Source organism: Diadema setosum, chromosome 7, assembly GCF_964275005.1.
Source record: "Diadema setosum chromosome 7, eeDiaSeto1, whole genome shotgun sequence".
NCBI lineage: Eukaryota > Metazoa > Echinodermata > Echinoidea > Diadematoida > Diadematidae > Diadema > Diadema setosum.
The window spans coordinates 10,010,726-10,032,684 of record NC_092691.1 but is presented as its reverse complement, the minus strand read 5'-3'; the positions used below and the strand labels follow the sequence as shown (position 1 = coordinate 10,032,684).

The 21,959-nt window shown below is 37.9% G+C and overlaps 1 protein-coding gene across 1 annotated transcript; it reads left to right on the top strand.

Moving 5' to 3' along the window:
- Window positions 1-95: 95 nt before the first annotated feature.
- Window positions 96-21,237, top strand: LOC140230710 (uncharacterized). The gene is made up of 8 exons (XM_072310849.1): window positions 96-145; window positions 4,543-5,549; window positions 6,385-6,473; window positions 15,673-15,791; window positions 16,311-16,363; window positions 19,404-19,640; window positions 20,532-20,785; window positions 21,175-21,237. Exons 1-8 carry the CDS (start codon window positions 96-98, stop codon window positions 21,235-21,237), a joined length of 1,872 nt encoding a protein of 623 aa, XP_072166950.1.
- The last annotated feature ends 722 nt before the right edge of the window (window positions 21,238-21,959 follow it).

Sequence of the window (21,959 nt, the reverse complement as noted above, 5' to 3'; positions counted from 1 at the left end):
GCACCCATTGCAGGTGCATTTACACGTACTTTCGAGTGGACGTTTATTTGTGATTCGTTAAAACCCGTCTTCATCGGATTAGGAGGGTCGCAATAATGTCGTCGAATGCTACCACAAAATCACCTGAGGAGCCAACAGCGCCAAGGTAAGAAAGTCTTCTTCTGTCGTATGATGCAATAGAACAGGGTGGGTGAGGGGTTATAGAAAGTACAGTTGTGTGATGTACATTATGGTTGTGTATGTATAATGTATTATACACGTAAATGCATCTCCCTTCCCCCCTCTCTCCCTTTTTCTTTCTACTCCTCCTTTTTCTGTATCGATACTTATTTTGTGAATTACGCTCATTATTTCATTATTCCCCCCCCCCCCCATCTCTGCAATTCCGCATGCAGATATATACAAAAACTTCGTTTTATGCGTATTTGGGGACAGCTATATGTACATTTGGTGTTAGTTAGTTGGGGGTTGTTTGTAGAAGGATGCGGGTCACGGGGTCTCGGAGTATAGGGGTCGGGGTGAGTGAGAGTGCTCAGGTTCCCGAGTATTTGTTTTTTGAGAAGATCTGGGGGTTGTTTCATTAATTTAGTCAGCGCTGACATGTTGTCAGTCTCTGACAATTTCAGCAAAATTCAGCTTGGTTTTGATTGGCCGAGGAGCTCTGGTCACTGACTGTTAATTATGGCGATTGTCAGAGACTGACAACTTGTCAGGGCTCACAACGTTCATGGAACGGTGCCCTGGTCATTTGAATGAAATTTTGGTTGAAAAATACATAAATATTTGATATATTTGGGAGTTGTGCAATCAAATTTCCAAATTAGAAATCATTTTTTTTTGTTTTTATCAATCATTTGAAACGGTTGTCTTATTTAAATGTCTTCTAGTTTTGTGGGGGGGGGGGGGGATCGAATAGTGAGATATGGCGGAGGCAAACGTGAGTCACCACTGTATGTTTTTTCCGTTCTGTTTGTTTAAAAGTTTGTAATGTCCCTATTGTACATGTTTTATATTCGATATTGCCTACCGTATTGATTTTTGTAATTACGACATTCTCACTTATTATATGTAAAAATGCTTCATTATGTAACTGTCCGAAGGTTTGAATTTATGTGTATGAGTGTGTTATGTGCAGGTTGATGATCGCAATTGTGGCAAATTAAGTACAATGTATCAGCGTGTTTCATTCGTATGTACACATACTATTGGTGTATCCTTGAAAAAAAAATTGCCTGCATTGTTGAACGATTACTATACCAGCGAATTCCAATATAATGAGAGTGCAAGTGTGGAATGAAACGGATGGGTGCAAGTTTTGCTTCTGTATAATCCGGTAGAAGGTTATCATTTTATGACTCTGCAGAGAATACTAGGTACATAGGTTCCTACACTATACATACATAATATGTCAGCATAACAACTATTTAGTAAAGTTTTGATCAATAACATTACTCGACATATCGGTGTCGCCTGAATCATCAAATCAAGTTTATGCTTTGACTCTGTCGGACAAATAATGTGAGAGACAATACGTAAAAGGGAAGCTATGTGAAGAAGTCCATTATGTTCGATTTCGCTACCACTGAGATCACCTCCCGATTTGCCCGACAAACAGGATTTAGCCAGAACGAGGAAAGCCTGCCATTGTAGGAGGCAGACGTATGAAAAAAAAAATCAAGGTGTTTGAACAATACTGTCTTGTTGCTGTCATTATAAATGACATTGGATGCAAGGAGATGAAGATGCAGTATAGATGAACCTATAGGTTTGTGAGTGCGTTATTCGTGAGAAAACAATTTATGCTGCCCCAAGAGCCGAATTTGTTGACATTACTTTTCTTCAAATCGATCGTGTCTGACATGTAAAATGTGTAGATAGAAAGAGTAGTGAGTAAAGAACAAGACAAATTTAATATTTGATGGCGTACCGTTGATGCATCATAGTCCATAGTCCATGCATCATGCTCCGTCACTGACCAGGGACGCTAACCTGGAAGCATTAAACTGCACATTACTTGAATATGAGACCATTCTGAAGCAAATCATTTTCACACAACAATAGATATACAATGAACTCTTGAATGAATCCCATAAGGATTGGAACAATCATCTCCAAGCATTTCCACTGATTTCCACTGATCAGTTACTAGCCTTCCCCTTTAATATACCACTGATAATCATTCTCATTTCGATGGCGTTTTCCACATGATGTCATGTATAAGTACATGATGTGTCATACGACTATATATATGTGTGTATATATATATATATATATATATATGTATATATATATATATATATACATATATATATATATATATATATGTGTGTGTGTGTGTGTGTGTGTGTGTGTGTAGATGTATTTATACATACAATGTATATTATGTACGTATATATGCACAACCACACACACACACACACACACACAATTTCAATTGGTTCGTGTATATAAAATTTGTCAGCATATATGCCAAAGCAACATTAAGAGCGAAATTTCTATGATAAAATAGACCATGGGATTGTAAACATGTATTGGGGATTTCATTGAAGTGTGCAGTTTGGCGCCTCAATTCAACTATCATCACCGCGCGGCAAGAAAGTCATAATAATACTTCTCGCCCCCGCCAACAGACGAGATGAAAAACAGAAATAGGGAAAAAGACGGAGAGAAACAATGTGTGTTTTTGTCTATCTCTGTGTGTGCGTGTGTGTGTGTGTGTGTGTGTATGTGTGTGTGTTGTTTATCAAAATTTCATGTTAATTATTTGATCTCATTCAGAAGAGTCGGGTTCCGATTGATTGAACAAACACATTTAAGTTACAGCATTACTAGCAGCCACATCTGCTAATTATTGTCTGGTTCCGTTCAGTGCAGGTCAGAAATGCTGAGTGCCACCAAAATGTTAAAAAAAAAATATATAAAAAAATAAAAGATTGTATGACTAAAAAGCTTAGGTAGAGTTGATGATAAGAGCGCATGAACGGAACACGTATTTGACATGGGAATTGGAGCAAAGAGAAGAGGATTAGGAGAAAATGAGATTTATAGAATCGTGCTCATAACCGTATCTCTGCGATATCCAGCATTTAAGGGTTAGGATGGTTCCGTGATCATTAATAGCTGTTGGGCGAGCATTTTGTTACAATGTAGACCTATATATAGAATCATAGATAATGTACCGTCGAGGGCAGGCATGCAATATTTGGTATTTTTACTGAAATTGTTGTCTGCATCCTTTAATGAGATCCTGCATTTGGAAAATATGCATTTTATACTGATACAAGAGAGCGGATTGTATTCAACGCGATGCCCAGCGACGAAAATTGCTGTTCGTGTGATGACAGGCTCATAAGTTCCGAAGCGTCATCCCAAAACCGGCCCCTCACGTTCATGGCTCCACCCCCTCCCCCTCTCTTTCTCTCCCCCCCCCCCCCCTTCCCCTCCCCCTCTGAACGGTGAATCTGCAAAAATCCTCATCTGACTATATAGAGACATGATCAAAAATGTAGTCGAAGGAGGAACATCATAATAATACCGGGGATTATACAACACGCCGTGGGTTGAGAGTTGCTGTCGGTCTGGCTCAACCTCATGGAAATATCTTACGCTTTAATACTCTCTAAGTAACATAATTCTATATAGTTTCAACTTTGCACAATAATTACGTGTGACACACGGGGTCCAACTTCAGGGTGCAATTTTGCGCCTTTCCGACCAGAATGGTGCAACTTTGCACCTTTACAAATTGTAAAGGTGCTCACTGGTCTGAAAGGTGCAGAGATAATTGTTACTATCATTATAAGTTATTTGTCATTTCAACATAAGATACAAGGATAAAGTCATAACAGGATTTATAAAGAATGTGGTGATTCTATATAGGTGCATACCGCTGGTTGCACCCATGGAATGTCTTTTTTTTTTCTTAAAGTGTAACACTATGGGGGAATCAACTCGGTAGACAGGTTGGCATTGGTTAAAGACAGAGGTCTCACAAATAGAACGATGAAAGTGTCATAAAAATTGGACCAAGAAATAAGAAGTGTTATAGTTTCGCATGATATCCCTAGCTATCTTGATATTACTTTTGTTCGATACTGATGAGGATCTTGCTGTGTACTGCTGGTTGTCCATTTTCATCTACATGTAAAGCTGAAATTAAACGTGCATAGTTTCGACTGAGATAAGACATTCATATAATGATCTGAGCGAATGGTTAAGTTCAGAACATTACTAATGAATCACGTTTGGGCTATCAATATGTTAATGTCTACAATCACACACACCAAAAAAAAAATCGTTTTCACGAGATTCACAGAGGATTTCCTCTGTGCAAATGTGAAAAGAGTCATATTTTTTGTGTGACAAGAGAAATGCGTCAAGAGATTAGTCGTGGTCACGTGAACGAATGATCATTGTCCCCTAAGGATGTGATGTTAAACGAACTCCTAACCTGCTTGAAATTGATTAAATAATTGTTCACTTTGGAAAATATGTTGCTTTGCCTCCGTCTCTAACGAAATATTTCACTGTTATCTTTGTCAGTCTTTTAGAGTGGCAGCAATGTTGCAGCGAAGGATCAAACCTCACGTGTGACGTCACAACGCTGACCGCCTTCTCGTCGTGCGAACGTCTGCTCAGCAGCCAAGCCCTCGAGATTCTCGTATGGCTGGTCGGCGTGTTCTCGTTCGTCGGAAATGCATTCGTGATCATCTTCCGGTGCCGACAGTATCGGTCTCTCAACACTCGTCTCGCTCGCGTGGATGCCATCATCATTCTCAGCCTGGCTGCCGCTGACATATTGAATGGCATCTTTCTTCTCTTCATCGCTGGAGCTGATCTGCGATTCCGAGGTCAATATTATCAATTTGTCGACTCATGGTTAGGAAGCACTTTGTGTTCGATAGTGGGATTCATCGCTACTCTATCGAGTGAGATATCGGTATTGATGCTGACGTTAATCAGCATCGATCGCCTGCTGGCCATCAAGTTTCCTTTCGATCGCAACCGCCACCTAGGCATTCGATCAGCTATTATCGCAATTCTTGCCCTCTGGTGTGCAGCCACGTTGATCTGCTGTATCCCATTCATGTTTCCGATGACTTTCCGAGGATTCTACGGAAATTCTGACGTGTGCGTCGGTCTCCCCATCGCTCTCTATATATATTCCCCTCCCGGGACCGAACTGGAGATCGAGGGACCTGTCTGGATCCTGGGAACAGCCATCTACTTGGGACTCAACTTCGTGTGCCTCTGTGTAATCTTCGGCTGCTACGTCACAATATTCATCTCGATCAAACGATCGGCCAATCGCTCTCAACGCTCGCAGGATCGATCGGGGGAGATCCAACTGGCGGGCAAAATGGCTGTCATTGTCGGTACCGACTTTTTCGCTTGGTTTCCCGTCCTCGTGATGTTTTTGGTGGTGCTCGCCATTGCCTGGAGCATGCCTCGAATACTCTACGCCACAATCGTGGTGTTTTTGCTGCCACTTAATTCAGCGGTAAATCCGTACGTCTACACTATCATGCACGTGATAGACAAGAGGAGAAGTAAAAAGACGGACCATAATTCTAAGACTATAACCTCCGACTTATCTCTAGCAAAAATGATACAAAAATGACAAGTTCGGTCCAATACAATAATAGCGTAACTGAAGAGGATCTCTTAAAAAAAATCGTGTCCATGAATGACATGAATCCAAACTCAAATATATTCAGCTCACGTCCCCCCCCCCCCCATTTCCAAGAAGATGACGCTTTGTAAATTGTATCAAAAATAAAAAATGCTAAATTTAGAATGAACCTACACATGCTCATAACAGGGATGACTAAAAGCCTAATCATTTAAAATCTATGTAACGTTTCATCAATGACTGAAAGCTCCTTCCAAGTTCCATTCGTCTTTAGGATACATCTATCCAATCAAACAAAATACTGGAATCACCACGGATTTTAGTATTTCCCTAGTGCTAGAGTTAGTTTTGATGAATGAAGGCATTTGAATCAGTTTAGTGAAAAGTTAAATGCGAATAATAATAGTTTATTTGTAACACGCCGTTGAATGGTTTTGATCTCACTTTAAACTTTGGCTGGGGATCTTTGTAATGGTCACGTGATGTTGATGTTGACTACTCTGATCAATAATTGTACTAAATTTTGCACTAATTTGGATACTAAACAGGAAGGTCCCTCCTGGAAAGAACACAGTGTCTCTCAGTGTGTTCACAGTGTGGTCACATAGTCGAATATGTGAAACGCTTGAATTTTACAGTGTTGAGATGATTTCACACTGTGGTTTGGTTTTCAGAGAGTGTTCACATGGTGATGTTCTGTGTCCGAATTTTGAGTTCTGTTGTTATTTTTCATCTGCAATTTCCTTTCCCAGATCCAACTGATCCATTTAATACTCAATTCGTGACACCGCCTCACCCCTTCCCATTAGTAGCTGCAAGAAGGCGACCTTACTTGTACACGGTAACATTTTCCATACCATTTAATTGTGAGTTTGGGAAAATGTATACTATATTGCATTCTCTGATTTTTAGCTTCCAATCCAGTTTATTTGTAACACGCCGTTGAATGGTTTTGATCTCACTTTCAATATTATTTAGTGAATATCATGCATCTATTCTTCGCAATTTATTGTTTCTGATATATTTCGATACATTTTATAGAACATGTATATTGTGTTGTTATTGCATGATATGTTTTGTACAATAATTCTTTGTTGAAAATGAAAATAGATAAACGAAATTAAATCATAAGATGAAAAAGGAACTGGGGTTCGATAAGCTTATATAGAGGTTCAATGTCATAATGTTAAAGGAGGCTTCGTGTCATCGTAAGGCATTGATTACTGCCAAAAAAAAGAAACAATACATATACTGACAGGACCGTATTATGTATAGTTTAAGAAATACACCCTCCTTGACTCTGTCTTCATCTGAGTCTGATCGTGTATCACTGTCGAAACGTATTCGGAATGCCCTTGTAACTATAAAAGGTCAAACAGACTTCTAGTGATTTTGCTTCTATTTATTGTATGTCGTCAATTTCTGGACTGCCATGTAGTGATGTGTATTTCTTTAAATTCAGGAAAATTAAGGTAGATAAACATATTCATGAAGCTTATAGGCCCTACTATTATCAAGAAGTTAACTTCTACAATTTGTAATTTAGATCAGTGTAGATCCAGCATCATACCCATAGTTTCTTGCGAACAAGTGTATTCTTGTTCCTGATTATGACAAGAATCAGAAACAACTGACTTAATGAAGTTACTTTTAAGGAGAGCATTGAGAATGCCACAGTGTTCCCTCCTCTTACAGGTTCAAAGCTAGATCCAGAGGAGTTAAAGAATTAGCGACCAGTTGCTAATAGTTCTTTTCTTAGAGCGACTATCGAAAGATCAGCTGTACTTCAGATACAACCTTTGTCAGATAATGATATGATTGTATGATGATATAAGTTTGAATAAGGACTTTCAGTCCTCCTTCGACTAAGATGAAACCATACCAGCACTGATCGGTTTTTCTTCGGTGTTTGACACTATCAGACAACCCTTGTTGCAGAAGTTGAAACTTAGGTTTAATGTTAGAGGCCTTACATACAGCTAGAACGTTTATAGAAGCAGAAAGGTGGTCATAGATGGGTCAGAATCATCAGTTCATGTGACAAATATCTGTGTCGCCCCAAATTTGGTGGCCGGCTCGATGTTGTTCACCATGTAATCATCTCCCATATAGGTGATGTGATTAGGTAGCTATAGTGTAATGCTTTTGTTGTTGGTTTGGGGGCTTTTTCGGGTGACAAACTTACTGTGTATATGTATGTGTTGTCGTTATTGTCACCATATTTTCCTGGTATACACGGCTCAGTGAATCGTGTCTGTACCGTAACATCGATATCATTAATTTTTTTACAAGTGCTTCTTTTTCCTCTGAACTTCAATACAAGTCCAGTTTACAATAGGCTCGCGTATCATAACGTGTCAGCTTCCAAATTAATGTTCTACTGTTCGCTGCAGTTGTACATAGAGGGAAGATTTTTGGATGATATGTTATTTGCACATTGTTTATGCAGTGGTCCGCGTCTTACAAGGTCTCTTTTTTTCAGTAGGCCTCTATGACTGTTTTTATCGCTTCATTTACTCCTTTGTCAAGAATACATTGTTCCTCTCATTATAATACATTCACTTGTACATAATTATCTTGTATAGAACTTTATGATTTGTACATCTTACAAGTTGTTGATACAATCATAATTTGTCGAATGTATACTTTATACTATATACATGTACTTTGTATTACCTTTTGTAGGATTGAAACGAATATATTTGAATTGAATGGAATGTAATAAAAGGATGCGTTATGCCGACGAGACACAATAATAATTGTCCTTGGATGTTTCCGTATAGACAATGTAACCTGTGATGAGACAATCTCCCAAGTTTAGCACTGTGTAAATGAACATACAGCCCATGAGTTCGACACTATTGGCAAATAAAGCCCATGAGTTCGACACTATTGGCAAATAAAGCCCATGAGTTCGACACTAGGTAAAAACAGCCCACGAGTTCGACAGATACAACACGGGGATTAATGCGTCGGTCTCGTGGGCCGTTAGCTTAGTATCGAACTCGCGGGCTGTATGACTCGTGATCGGTATAACTCATGCATGGGCTGTATGACTCGTGAGCTGTATACCTCATGGACTGTGTGACTCGTGAGCTCTATTACCAGTGGGCTGTATTACTCGTGGGTGTCAGTCTCGTGACGTGCACCCTATTTCGTCACGCAGCCTCTTCTCTGTGGAATAGTATCTCATTTTATTTGAACGACTCATCACATCACCCAAGTTTAAAACCGGAAGACATAATAATTAAAAAAACATTTTTGATGTGTTATAATATGATGTATTTAATAACTTATTTCGGTCCTTCTATTATTTTTCTTTCTTGACATTGTCTCAAGCTCACAGAGATGCAATGTCATTTGCTTGAAAATAGTGTTACAGGTCACTTTAGATCACTCAAATGGTGATCAGTGGAGGGTTGTGTGTCTTTGTTCAGATTCCCAAGGAGCTGTTGCTCTTTTTAGAGCTTTATTACCTGAGTTTTGTTTTTTTTTAAATTGAGTTTTTTTTTTCTTCAAACTAGGTAACTCATTTTGGACAGACATTTAATTCTACACACACGCCACAAATGCAGACCTTGTAAATTGTCAATACGAGCCACCACACTGACATGACTGAGGGTGTCGCGTGAAATATGAAACTTCCGTTGTCATCGCAAGTTGAATGATAAATGAAGGCAAGAAACTGGATTGGTCACACATGTAACTTAAATTGACGGTGATTCAGATCAATAAACTGGAAGCTTACACTTCTTGTTGTCCATGCCTCTTCATTCCGTTTGGTGTGTTTGGTTTTTTTTTAGGAGTAAGTTGGATATATAACTGTATCTACAGTGTGGGCATAGTCAGGAGTTGATTCGTTTTGTTAGGCTTGATAATAACAAAATGGTTGTGACCATGTTCATGAGATTATTTTGGTCTTTCTCTTCGCTTCATTTTGAATAGAACAAAAAGAAATTCTGCTCTTCGGTGTTGTGTGTTGTGTTGTTGTTTTTAGACTGGGTTGTATTTTTGTCATTCCTTCTTTTTGTGCGTGAATCTCCTTTTTTTCGAATGGACAAAGGATGTCCTCTACTTTGCACCGGTCTGAATCCGCTCATCCATATTATTTGAACCCAATGCGATAGTCCACTATACAATGATATCAAGTGGCACTGCGGTGTATTACGAGTTATTGTACCCACGTTCATGTACACGTGTAGTGGCTCCCTAAACGATTGTACGTTTTTCGGTTTTTTTTCTTGCCCGTTTCAACACCCATTAATCCCCCCTTCCGGGAGTATAAACAAATTTTGTGTCAGGGCGTGGCAGACATCAATTGAACTTGCCCTGCTGAACTTGAAGGCCAGTATCTATATAAGTCTCTGACAGATGCCAGTCCTGTAAAGTACAAAAGGGACCAGTTTAGTAGTAATGCATTCAAACTTGTAGGGCGTGCTTCTGTTATAGGACCTAATAAAAAGCTATGCTGTTTACCACTTCTTACTGAAGTGATTTAAAGGGACTTTGGTGTGTGTACTTTGGAGTGATGTTCAGTTTTTCGAAAGGTTCATTAATCCGAAAATGAAATATAAGATTCTCGTTATTCCCAAAGTTCATTGTTCCGAAGGCCTTCGTTTATCTAAAAATGAAATAGGGTTCGTTAATTCGAAGATGAAAAGAGATGTGTACGCTAACAAACAGTGCGATTTACGAACTTGTTTCATTTTCGGATTTGAGAAGGAAAATGCTCTTTTATTCTTACACTGGTGAGCCCGGACAATGTGCCATTTCGCATAATCAATAATAAACTTCGATTGTGTTGCCATATATGTTGTAATCTTGACAGGGTTACGTATCTTTAATTCTCATTCGTTGATATACTGTACAGTTACTCTCTACTATACACTGTAACCATATCAACTTACACACTGCTTTGAAATGAAACATTTGCTGGTCCATTGTGGCCCCAAAGATGTAGGCCCTATCAATGAACCAACTTCTTCACAAAATGTTTTTACACAGCTGTACAAGTACATGCACTTTCTTTTCCCTTGAACAAGATTTCAGGCGAATTGATATTTCAAGTGAAACTAAAATTGGATGATGATTTATAGAGGCCTTATCCAGCAATTTTGAAGAGGAAAGCATATACTAAACATTATTTCTCTCACGCATTTATTTCATTTTATTGGTAAAAACAATATACTGACTATGGAACTCACATACCGATTAAACCATGAAGTAAATGGGCAATCAGTCTATTCATTTTATAAGGACAGAACAGAATTCACTCATTTATCCTGAAAGAAATCTGATAACTGACGTGAGAATATTGCCATGCAGTGGCGTATAGGCGGGGGGGGGGGGCGCAAGGGGGGCACGTGCCACTCCTTGGAGGCGCCAAAAACGAAAAAAAAAAAAAAAAACGGGGGGGGGGACGAAGAAGAAAAACAAAAACAAAAACAAAACTCGCCCGGACGGGGGGAGGGAGAATGGTGGGGGGGGGGGGGGGAGGGGGGAGAAAACCAAATCAAACAAGATATAAACAAAACATGATGATGACGCGGACAAAATGACAATGTTTATTGTGTTCACACAAGAATTCCATGATTTGTAAGCTCAAATATAAACATTTTCGGCTCGCTGGCTGCGCTCGCTCGCCGAAATTCATCAAAAGAAAAAAAAAAGATAAGAACAAAACGCGATGATGACGCGGACAAAATGACAATGTCTATTGTGTTCACACATGTCATTTTATATCTAGCAGGCAAACGTGTTACACGGAGCAGCGATTTTGCAATTTCTTTCGTTCTGAAGCGATCGCCGATTGGATCAAAAGAGGGCGCCAACGGTTTCGAACATACGGGGGGGGGGGGGGGCGAAAAAGAACAACAAACAAATCAAACAAGATAAGAACAAAACGTAATAATGACGCGGAAATATACAAATTTCGGCTCACTCGCTCGTACTAATTTAGAGTATTTTTAGAGTCCTCTGTTTGTTGGTATAAATCGTTATCTATAAGGCCGTCACTATATCTTGATTAGAATTGTAAGATTTAATAAGCAAAAAGTGACAAGAATTCCATGTTTTGTAAGCTGAAATACAAAAATTTTTCGGCTCGCTCGCCAAAATTTATCAAAATTTATTACATTTAAATCACCCTCGAAAGACCCCTTTAAGTGCTTGAAAAAGCATATCGTGTGGACTTTTTTAAGTCCCTACCGGCATGGGGTTGTGGTTGAACACTTTTTCAGAAATTAGGGGCGCAATTTTCGCGCTTGCCCCGGGCGCCGTTTTCCCTAGATATACGCCAATGTTGCCATGTCTGCATACCAGTAACTGAAAAGAATTCTCTGAAAATCTTATATAAAGCCCCCTCCCCCGGTCAAGCACTTTGGGTATTTTTCTTTCATTTTGCTCATACATGTATAATATATACAAACATATACATGACATTGTGTATGGTTTCATTATGTGTTCCTGTAGCGGTGAATAATTCCTCCAGTGGGACAGTATACCAGTCTGGTAATAGCGATGCATCTATCGCGAGAGTGCTTTTGCTGATGACACCATTAGTGGGCCATGTTTATTTCAGAGCGACCTCAACGAAAGTCCACATAGATGACCAAAAACATCGATTTTCTGCGCGAGTGCATCAGCAACAGCAGCCTTATAGCGACATCAATAACGTACGTCGACGGCGCATATGTTGAATACTCGGCAATGTCGAAGAAAATAAAAATCTCAAAAAAAATACATTCGCAAACCCTGTAATTTGTTGTGTTATTCTTCCATATAGGCCCTACATGATATACGCAGAAGGAGATTATCGATTAAGTCGAAGAGAACGAACGAACGGACAACCAGAAATATAATGCCTCCGGCGACACTTCGTGGCGGAGGCAGAAAAAACAAAATCTAATTGAATAGAAGTTAAGGTGAGTGGTAGGACTTTCAAAAAAACAAATGTCTGTTCGATTTATTTTCTATTTTTTGTTATAGCTTTTCTGTCATTTAGGTATTCGTAGACTGTTTCATGTTGACGTTGAGTCTTTAGTTGTTACAATAGCATTCTGAGCATATAATTATGATCCATGAATACTCTTCATACAGTCATTAAAGGAGGCGGGTAACCCAAAGGAGGAAAGAAATGGACTGTAAACCTCCATCACTAAATGGAGTGTGAAGGTGGAAACGTAATGGTTTCATGAGTCCGATGATTTGTCGAGATAAGATTTGTGTTCTAGGTTTTCAGTGTATAGAATATTCCTCACACACACACACACACACACACACACACACACAGCTTCTCGATAATTTTGAGAAGAATTAGCAACTACAGCTATATGATATTATGTCCCCTTTGAAATGGTAATTAATGTTAATTTTTTCTAATTTTCAGAATGATTTTCGGGAACGACAGGCACAGACAGGTGTCATTCTTCATTGTTCTTTCGTTTTCAGCTCAATAAAGCAGCTAACATCTGGGTTGATAAATGATTGAGCCATGGGATGCAATTACGTCATCAGTTCATCTATAATCTCCGCAATGGGTGCGAGCAATAAGCCAGTTCACAGCACCAATCTGAGCATGTGCAGACAGAGGTCATTGCAGACCTCTTGAAATGGATTTGCTACTGAGGTATTCAAAACCTAGATAGGGCTTCATGACAACTGCGTTATAAATGAACCAGGTGCAGATTGGTATTTACAGGTGTATTTGCATGCTTTTCAGCAACGTTAACAAAAGCCATTCACGCAGCACTGACAGGTAAATTACCACTTCCTGCATGGCTGTCTAAATCAACTGCTCTTCTTGAAGACTATTCCATGTTTTGCAAAGTCTTTGGTTGGAGAGGCCATTTGAAACTAATGATACCTGTGAACTGGCTTATTATGACTGGAAACCATTGGTAGTTTGAGAGAGTTATATATATATATATATATATATATATATATATATATATATATATATATATATATATAGAGAGAGAGAGAGAGAGAGAGAGAGAGAGAGAGAGAGAGACAATGGATCTTGACTGCTCAAAGTATATGATTCTGTTTCTGTCATCTTTAACGAAAATGGAGCCCCTGGTCAATAAAATTATATCAGTTTGAATGGTTGTTTTCATATTGGCTTCAGCTGTTTGTGAGCTCTTTGTGGTCATTTTGTATTTTGTTAGTTTGCTTTTCAGTTTACATGTGCAAGAGTATAGATAGCAAGAAAGTAAGAAAGGGCCTCGTTGATTATTTCGTATTGAGGAAGCATTGTGTTTTGTTGTAGTTGTTTTTTGAGAGGTTGGTATTGTTTAACGAATTTGACCTATTGGAAATTGTGGAAAGAGCAGAAAAACACATTCATTTTTGTCGGAAGTGGTTTGCAGGTCAACTTCTATAAGCTAGGCGAGACAATTATGTAATCATTGGTTTGACAGCACCTCCGGAGTATTTGTGTGATACTATGGCAATGTCCATTTCTTCAGAGCACGAAAATTCTGCAGGAAGCGGATGATGAGAAATATTTCAAAGCAGCACTTCCTCTTTTTTTTTCTTATAAGTGATCACAGTGCACTCAGTGTGGTGTAGGTCGAATATTATTATAAATCTCAGTTAACAGTATAAATATCGAATAACTCTTCTTTCCGAATAAATATTATTTTTCTCCTTCAGTCACTGCTGAGGTAGCACGGCCAGTTGAAATAGTGTGCATGTACTGTGCATGCCTTTATCTATACAGTGTTTATAAAGCCATGTAGATTATATAAACGTGCTTATATTATATAAACTTTGAAAAGATTTTATTTTTTTTCTGCATTTCATATTTTCTTTCAGAATAACAAAAATAACAAAGGCAGGTTCAATTACACAAATACAATTCTGAAAATTATTGACATATTACATAGTAAGTCATATTTTGTATGTAAAGACAAATGAAACGTTGAATAACATACAAAATGTTTATATGGCCAATAATGACTTAATTCACAGTACAATATATAATATATACATATGATGCAGAGGGCCGCCGTTATAAGCCGTGCTTGAACAGACGGACAGCCAGTGAACAGACGGACAGCCATAAACGTATAAACATAAAGTGTAATAATATATATGTATAAATATATATATATATATATATATATATATACATATATATATATATATGTATATATATATGAAAACATATTGTATATGTAATTTATTAACAGAGTATTTATGTGATGACATTCATTGTTTATGTACATGTAGTTCGAAGTTCGCCGAACGCCTGCTTTGAAGACGTCTCTCTCCTTCCGTAGCGCTATAGACCCTGAACAGCACAAGTGATAACAGTACTGGTTGAGGTAGGGATTCATGTTTCGAACATTCCTGAGTGAGATAATGAAAAGCCTCTTATGAAATATGAAAGAGCATGTAATTTTAAGAAGGATTCAACGTTTATTTGATGAAAATTGGTTTTCATATGGCCGAGATATCCAAAAAAGTGCTAATAATAAAAGGCGACATGCCCCAACTTTATTAGTATCTCTTTGTTTCACCTTGTTTTTGGATATCTCCGCCATTTCAAAACCGATTTTCATCGAATAAACTTTGATACCCCTTAGAACTGCATGCTCTTTGACATCTCAAAGAGTGGTTTCTGAATGTCTCACAAAATGTTAAAAGCTAAATCTTCACCTCGACCAGAACTGTACACACCGTTTAACCACAGTCAAAATTGTGTCATTAAGGTGCTGCTAAACTAGCAGTGAAAGAGCTATGGTTGTAAAATTGACCGGTATACCTCGGACAGTTTACGAACAACAGGAAGTCTGCACCAAGAAGGTTGGACTTTTCATTTTGACCTTTCGGTATATAATTGCTTTCAAAGAGTTACTGTTTAGTAGACGGGTAGAATAGACTCTGCAAGAAGTTAAAAAGCTATAGAGGACTGTAATTGGTAAATCATAAAAGTGTGGCAATGAGCAGAGTTAAACTCAGTTACCATGGCGTCGTATCAACATATTGAACCTTCACCATGTTCAACATCTGGAACTTCTCATCTGTTCGTCCAGTGTCGCAAGAATCACCGAAATCTCCTGGCTCACCTTGGAGCGTCGCTTCGCACGTCAGAGGCCGGGCAGACTCTGGTTGGCCTCACTGGTAGCGGCCTGGCAAGACAGGCAGGTCTCAGGTGAGAAGAATCATATCCTAAATTCTGAAGAAGAGTCTCTTTGAAATAAAGATATTATTCAGAGGGATGAAAGTTGTACATGCTTTTGTAGGCAATCTACCTTGGTTTTGTTCGGTTAGTAATTAGTTATTGTTCATAATAATGTAGACTACAATAAAGCCCTGCTTTCCAGAAGCCCTTTCCATTTTCAATAATTTTGTTTCTACACAGTCATTCCGTTCAGTGTTTTCCTTTTATACTGCAATGTTGTGATGTTTTACGTTTTAATGTTTTACCACGCAGCTACAATGTGTTGTGTAGCTCCATGGTTTTACTGTAACTGCATTTTTGCTATAAATGGAAATGGAAATGAAATAAAATAAAATGAAAATTTTGCTTTTGCTTTACCCTTTAAAAATTATGATTCTTCCCAATCTTGTTATTGTTTGAATAAAGTTAGTAGGTTAGTTAGTTAGGTTTAGCTGAAGAAATTAAAACTATCCATTAATGCTCCTTGTATAAGTGTCCTGACGGATACAGGAACTTGGGTGTGATGAAAAGTCTCTCCAATGTGGAAGCGTTAAGTATTCCAAGTAAGTTTATCAAACACGTGCCAGTATTGAAATCGACACTATTAATCATTCTATATCTATATCTACTTTATCTCGGTTGGACAGCGACACCATTCTCTTAAGTGGTGGATAATTATGTTTGAGTGTCTTGTATGTAGCGATGTCATGAGAATGTAAGATGATACAATTCGGCCGATAATTAACAGCCATGTTTTCCTTTATGTGACACTTGACTCGGTCAACGCGAGAGAGAAGAGTAATTTCGTTTGTCCTCTCAGAACGTTCTTTGCCCACATCAGATATCCATTTCCAAACACTTTTAATACAACAGAGACAACGACGTCATTGTCGCTGTCAATTCCATGGATTTCGTCGTGCGAAGCTTTTCCCCATCGTGCATTATGTGAATACTTTCAGAGGTGTGGCACTTTAATGCTCCTGGTATGTAAATTTGCTTTGGTCGATCAAAGAGATGCTTTGGTGATGTGGGGGGAATCCTAATTAGTTTACTCTGCATGGGATTCATCTGTATTGCCATGAACTATTATATCATGAATCGTATCAATGTGTGTATGTGTGTGTGTGTGTGTGTGTGTGTGTGTGTGTATGTGTGTGTGGACTTCTTCCCTCGGAACTATACCATCGGCTTTTCTGTATGGGGTCTAGGGCAATTACCCCCTGGGCAATTAGCCCGGACCCTTCCCCTGTCCCTAATCCTAATCCTAATCCTGAAACTAATCCTAACCATAACCCAAACTCCTAACACTAAACATAACCCTAACCCTAATCTTAACTCTAACCTACCACTAACCAGTATTTAGCCGGGGGGTAATTGCCCTCTGGGGGTAATTGCCCGGATACGTCTGTATGTTACCCCGCACATTATCCTTATTTTTCCAATATGAACATAATATACTCTTAGACTGATTTAAATCCTTATGTGTCATGAAGTATTATTTAAAGTTCAGTCTGATGTATACACTGAATTTTTAAGTACTTGATACTATTCATTAATCTTATATTTCATATGATATGTTACAATAACAAATGTAATTTGAGTGTAACACGTAATAAATGAATAAATGAAAAAGAAGAATCTTGTTGATGATGACTCTTATCGTGCTTATTGATCATACTTAGCGGCTGTCCTTATCACTTGTGTGAATCATGCGATAAAAATTATTATTATTATTATTGTTATGTCGTGTCAAAATCATATCAAAAAGGCATTCTCCTATAATACCATTTTCTCATTAGTGTACGTGCGTGTGAATATCGCCCACACTCACCGACAGCCACAGTCTACAAAAATGTCCGTATTTGGATTGCTTGCTGGGACCTACAATATACTCCCGTTTGACTTGCCTTTAAAATGTATTGACTTTGTCTGATTGACATTTATCAATCTTTGCATCTATCGAGACGAAATTGTCAGGAAATTAGTGATAATCAAACATCAAGAAAAAAAAAAAGGTGCTTCATGTCGCTCTAAAAGATGCAATTAAGAGTCTCGTTCCGAATAATCTTTGATGATCTGTAAATGCATACTTAATTGCAACTATAAGTACTAAACAGGCTCTCGCAAAGCGCGACAAGATAAAAAAGGAGCAACAGATCCAGATAATCTTCTAATACGGCTGACTTGTCTTAACGACGGACGGTATTTATGATGATGATGAAGATTATGATAATGATAATGATAATGATAATAATAAGAAGAATGATAAAAATGAAAATAATGTTAAAAATGATAGTAATAATGACAATAGCAATAGATACCGATGATTGTGTGAGGCATGACCATAATAAAAGTGTATAAAATAAACCTTCTGTGTGTCCCTGTTCGTAGGTATTTGCGTGAAATTTGTGCATATTATATTGACTCATTCACACAGAAAGGGCTGACATACGTCTTGGTCATTGTTTTCCCCATCTAATCTCCTAAGTACGTGACGCGACCGAACGATCACGGGGAGAAAGTGTGCCTCGAAGTTGCACTGAAGATTGGCGAGAGAGGTTCGTGACTTTTTTTATTTACGAGGGACGTTCTTTCCTACTTCCTAAATTTTATTCAATTATTAGGTGGATGTCTTGGTTAATGTCATTCGCAATCAAAGCTAGGTACTGGCCGACTAATGGAATGCTCCACATGGTGATTGCTGTGATCCACACCTTGTAACTCTTATTAATCTTGATCTTAAGAGACGTGTCAGAGAAAATTCTTTTTTAACTATAGCGGAACTGTGACTTTCCCAATATAGTTGGCCCTCATTTCCCTGCATTCTTATGCTAATGGCGTCTGCAACAAATTGCCATAAGTGTGTAACACTTTGTTGAGAGAATATCACCAAAAGCTGATCAGTGTAACTTTTGTAATACCTCGAGTTTCGGGGCACTTTAAAGGGCAAGGCAGTACAACGGCGCATTCTGAGGAGAATCAGCAGAATCCCATTATAAGCATGTTTCTGCCAACATGAATTTTATGCTGATTGTATAAGTATAATTATTGTGTATGTATGACATTTTATTACTGAATGCTACTCGTTATGCATGGCACTCGTTACACTAAATTGAAGGAGTCATAATAATTATGTTTGCTCGATTCCTTTTGCTATTTGTGCTTTTTCTTAGTTTTTTAGTTCGAATTTGAAAAACCAATAGATATTCGTTTATCGTAGCCTGATACCGTACTTTGTATTTCCAATTTCCTTTAAGGGTGCGAAGCTTCCATGTTCATGGACTAGTTTTACTTTGATATCAGGATGTGACCAATACTGTTCATATCAAAGGGGGAAGACGAACAAGCACTCATAATACCATAAAGTTAAGTCTGTAAGTAAAATAATGGATGATTCGTTGTCCGAAAAGGAGTTATAAAAACACTTTATGAAGAGAACATCAATTTCTTGTTATCTGCCATAAATATAAATTGATCTGACCATTCAAATTCCTAGTTGCTCAAGCAGCATGAAGGTTGGGAGTGGACCGATCTTCCCTTGATCATTCCCAAGGTTAGATCTCTGCTCTGTCTCTCTTCCCCTAACCGACTTTTCAATCGCAGGTGGACAAGCTGTGCTTAAGAAACGCGCTCTTCTCTGGCACATCAGCGATAGCTTCTCGGAAGTGACCGTGTCCAGGGCGGAATTTTCCTTCCTCTCTGGGACACTTAACGCGACCACGTACCACTACCAGAAAACCGTCTCGGTGCAAATCTCAGTTGAGCAGAACACAAGCCCAAAATATCTTGGCCTCTACAGCTGGTCCGATAAAGATGAGGCGAGGTTCACGAATAAATGCTGTACGTAAAGACAAAACAGGATAAAGAGCTCGTAGTCTTCCGATCTCATTTATACCTATTTTTAAATCTCATTTATACTATATAATTTGCTTGTGTAATTTATATGCTCCATGTATTTTCAGGAATCAAAACTCCAGGTCGCCTTTGGAGAGCTTCTTTGTACAATTGAATAAGTAAGCAAAACCCGCATTATGATAAAAAACAGATAAATTACGCTATAACCCTTGCCAGACCTCACTATTATTTACCTGTTGGTAAACATTATTTCGTTTACCCACAGAAAACCTTATTACATCACCCATGTTATACACCTTAATCTTATTTATCCATGATAAACTTTACCAGTGATCATACAGTTCTGATATCAAGTAATTAATGTTGTTTGTTCTATTGTTTGCGTTTTCTTTTCTTTTTCTCAATTTGACATCATTTCAACATTGCTGGAATCATCAATTGATTTGCTAGAACAATGAACATAATTTTACATGTAGATGTAGGCAAAATGTTGCTGTCTTCTTGGTTTTTTTTTTTCTTGTTCTTACTTGCTCTTACTTACTTTACCTCACTTGTATTTACCCGTTGGTAAACATATATATTTCCATTTACCTATAGAATACCATGTTATATCACCAATGTTTACACCTTAATTTTATTTACCCGTATACACCTCTATGTGTCTAAGATCAAGTATTTTATGTTACATAATTATGTTTAACTGTTGTTTTTGTTTTTTTATTTGACATCAGCTCAGAATTTCTAAACTCATCAATTTGATTTGCCAGAACGATGAACATAATTTCAGATATAGATATAAGCAAAAATATCACTCTTTTGTTGTTGTTCTCTCTTGTAATGTAGTCATTAAGATATCTTTCTACGGTTGTGTTGCAGTTAATTTCCGAATGCATTATTACAGTCCAATTACTTTGAAGCGAGGGGGCGAGCAGTGTGTTGTCGCGTTCTCGTCTACTCCCCGTAAGCAGTCTTCTACATTAGCGAGTCGCCATGGTAACCGGTGCTTGCGTATCGGCAACGCGTTTAACTGCTGTTCCTATGAGTTTGAGGACGAATCTCGCATCCACAACTTCGACAACAATGTCGAGAAATGCCTTGCCGGAAGTGAAAGAGGTCCGATGGAGGTTGTGGTATGTTTCCTTTTATAAGTAGGAGATATTTCAAATGATATCAATTCAATTCAATTTAAACGTTTTTTTTTTTCACTTTTTTTCAACAGAATGTACAAAAAATACGTAAATTTGACATTAATTCTATGGAATAATACACAGGTATATAGCAAGGAATAACATGTTCGAGTCTGTAGTCCTTACAAAATGAGGCATAATTCATACAAACATATTTATACATTCTGTGGAAAAAACAAATGCAGGTTCCCACTCAAAGAAAGGAAAAGTCTGGGTTTTGAATTTGTGGTGAATCAATATGTGTAAGAGAGGACGAAGTCAACCAGCCAACGTTGACCTTTCAAGATCACCATGCTTTATTTTTTTGTTGTTGTTGAAATTTCTTCTAAAAGTATAAGATGATTCATGACGACGACGAGGACGATGATGATGATGAAAAGGATGATGATCTCTAATCAATGATATTAATGATCTACGAAACTTTACATGCTTTGTCCAGTGTCTCTTTGAACTGCTTTTGTTTTGTTTGTTTTTTCATTTCTTGTCCCTTTCCTCTGTTGTCTAGAGGACATGAGTCATAGCACGATATCGATTTTATTGAATTGTTATTATAAAACGCGAGGGGGGGAGGGGGTCGGCTGAAGGAAAAATATTCATACGGATGGAAAATGAAGCTAGCAAAATCTTTGAGGCTGATTGGGGTTTATTTGTGTGTTTAATTTTTCATAACTCAAGGGTTTGTAAGTTTTGTAATTAGATATTTTTATGAGGGGACTGCGAGTTAAAAACCTTTTTTTTTTTTTTTTTTTTTAGCAATCCCGTCCATTTCCATCAACCTACTTTTTAGTATTTGTCATGAAATCTATAACGTATTATCCCTGTTCACAGTGTGCTTGTTTGTTTTATCATATTTTTGGGATATTATGGTATTCAATGTTATAATCCTTATATTAATTGTTGGAACGAAATAAACGAAATGAAAAGAAAAATAAATGATAGGTTAGGTGAGATGCATATAGTATGAACATGTACTCACAAAATAGTTGAAAGTTATTGCCGATTATTTGCAAAAATGATTATGCAATGTATTATGTTTATCAGGATTTTCCGGTTGAGATGACCGACTCCTGGAAACATATTCCACTGAATCCGAAGTTTTTCAAGATACTCTGTAATT

What these genes read in the sequence shown, in the direction of transcription:
- LOC140230710 (XM_072310849.1), top strand. Translation starts at nt 96, where the DNA reads ATGTCGTCGAATGCTACCACAAAATCACCTGAGGAGCCAACAGCGCCA. An exon ending in GGCGACCTTACTTGTACACG is followed by an intron (nt 6,474 to 15,672) that starts GTAACATTTTCC and finishes CTGTTCGTCCAG; the next exon opens with TGTCGCAAGAATCACCGAAA. An exon ending in GCAAGACAGGCAGGTCTCAG is followed by an intron (nt 15,792 to 16,310) that starts GTGAGAAGAATC and finishes TGACGGATACAG; the next exon opens with GAACTTGGGTGTGATGAAAA.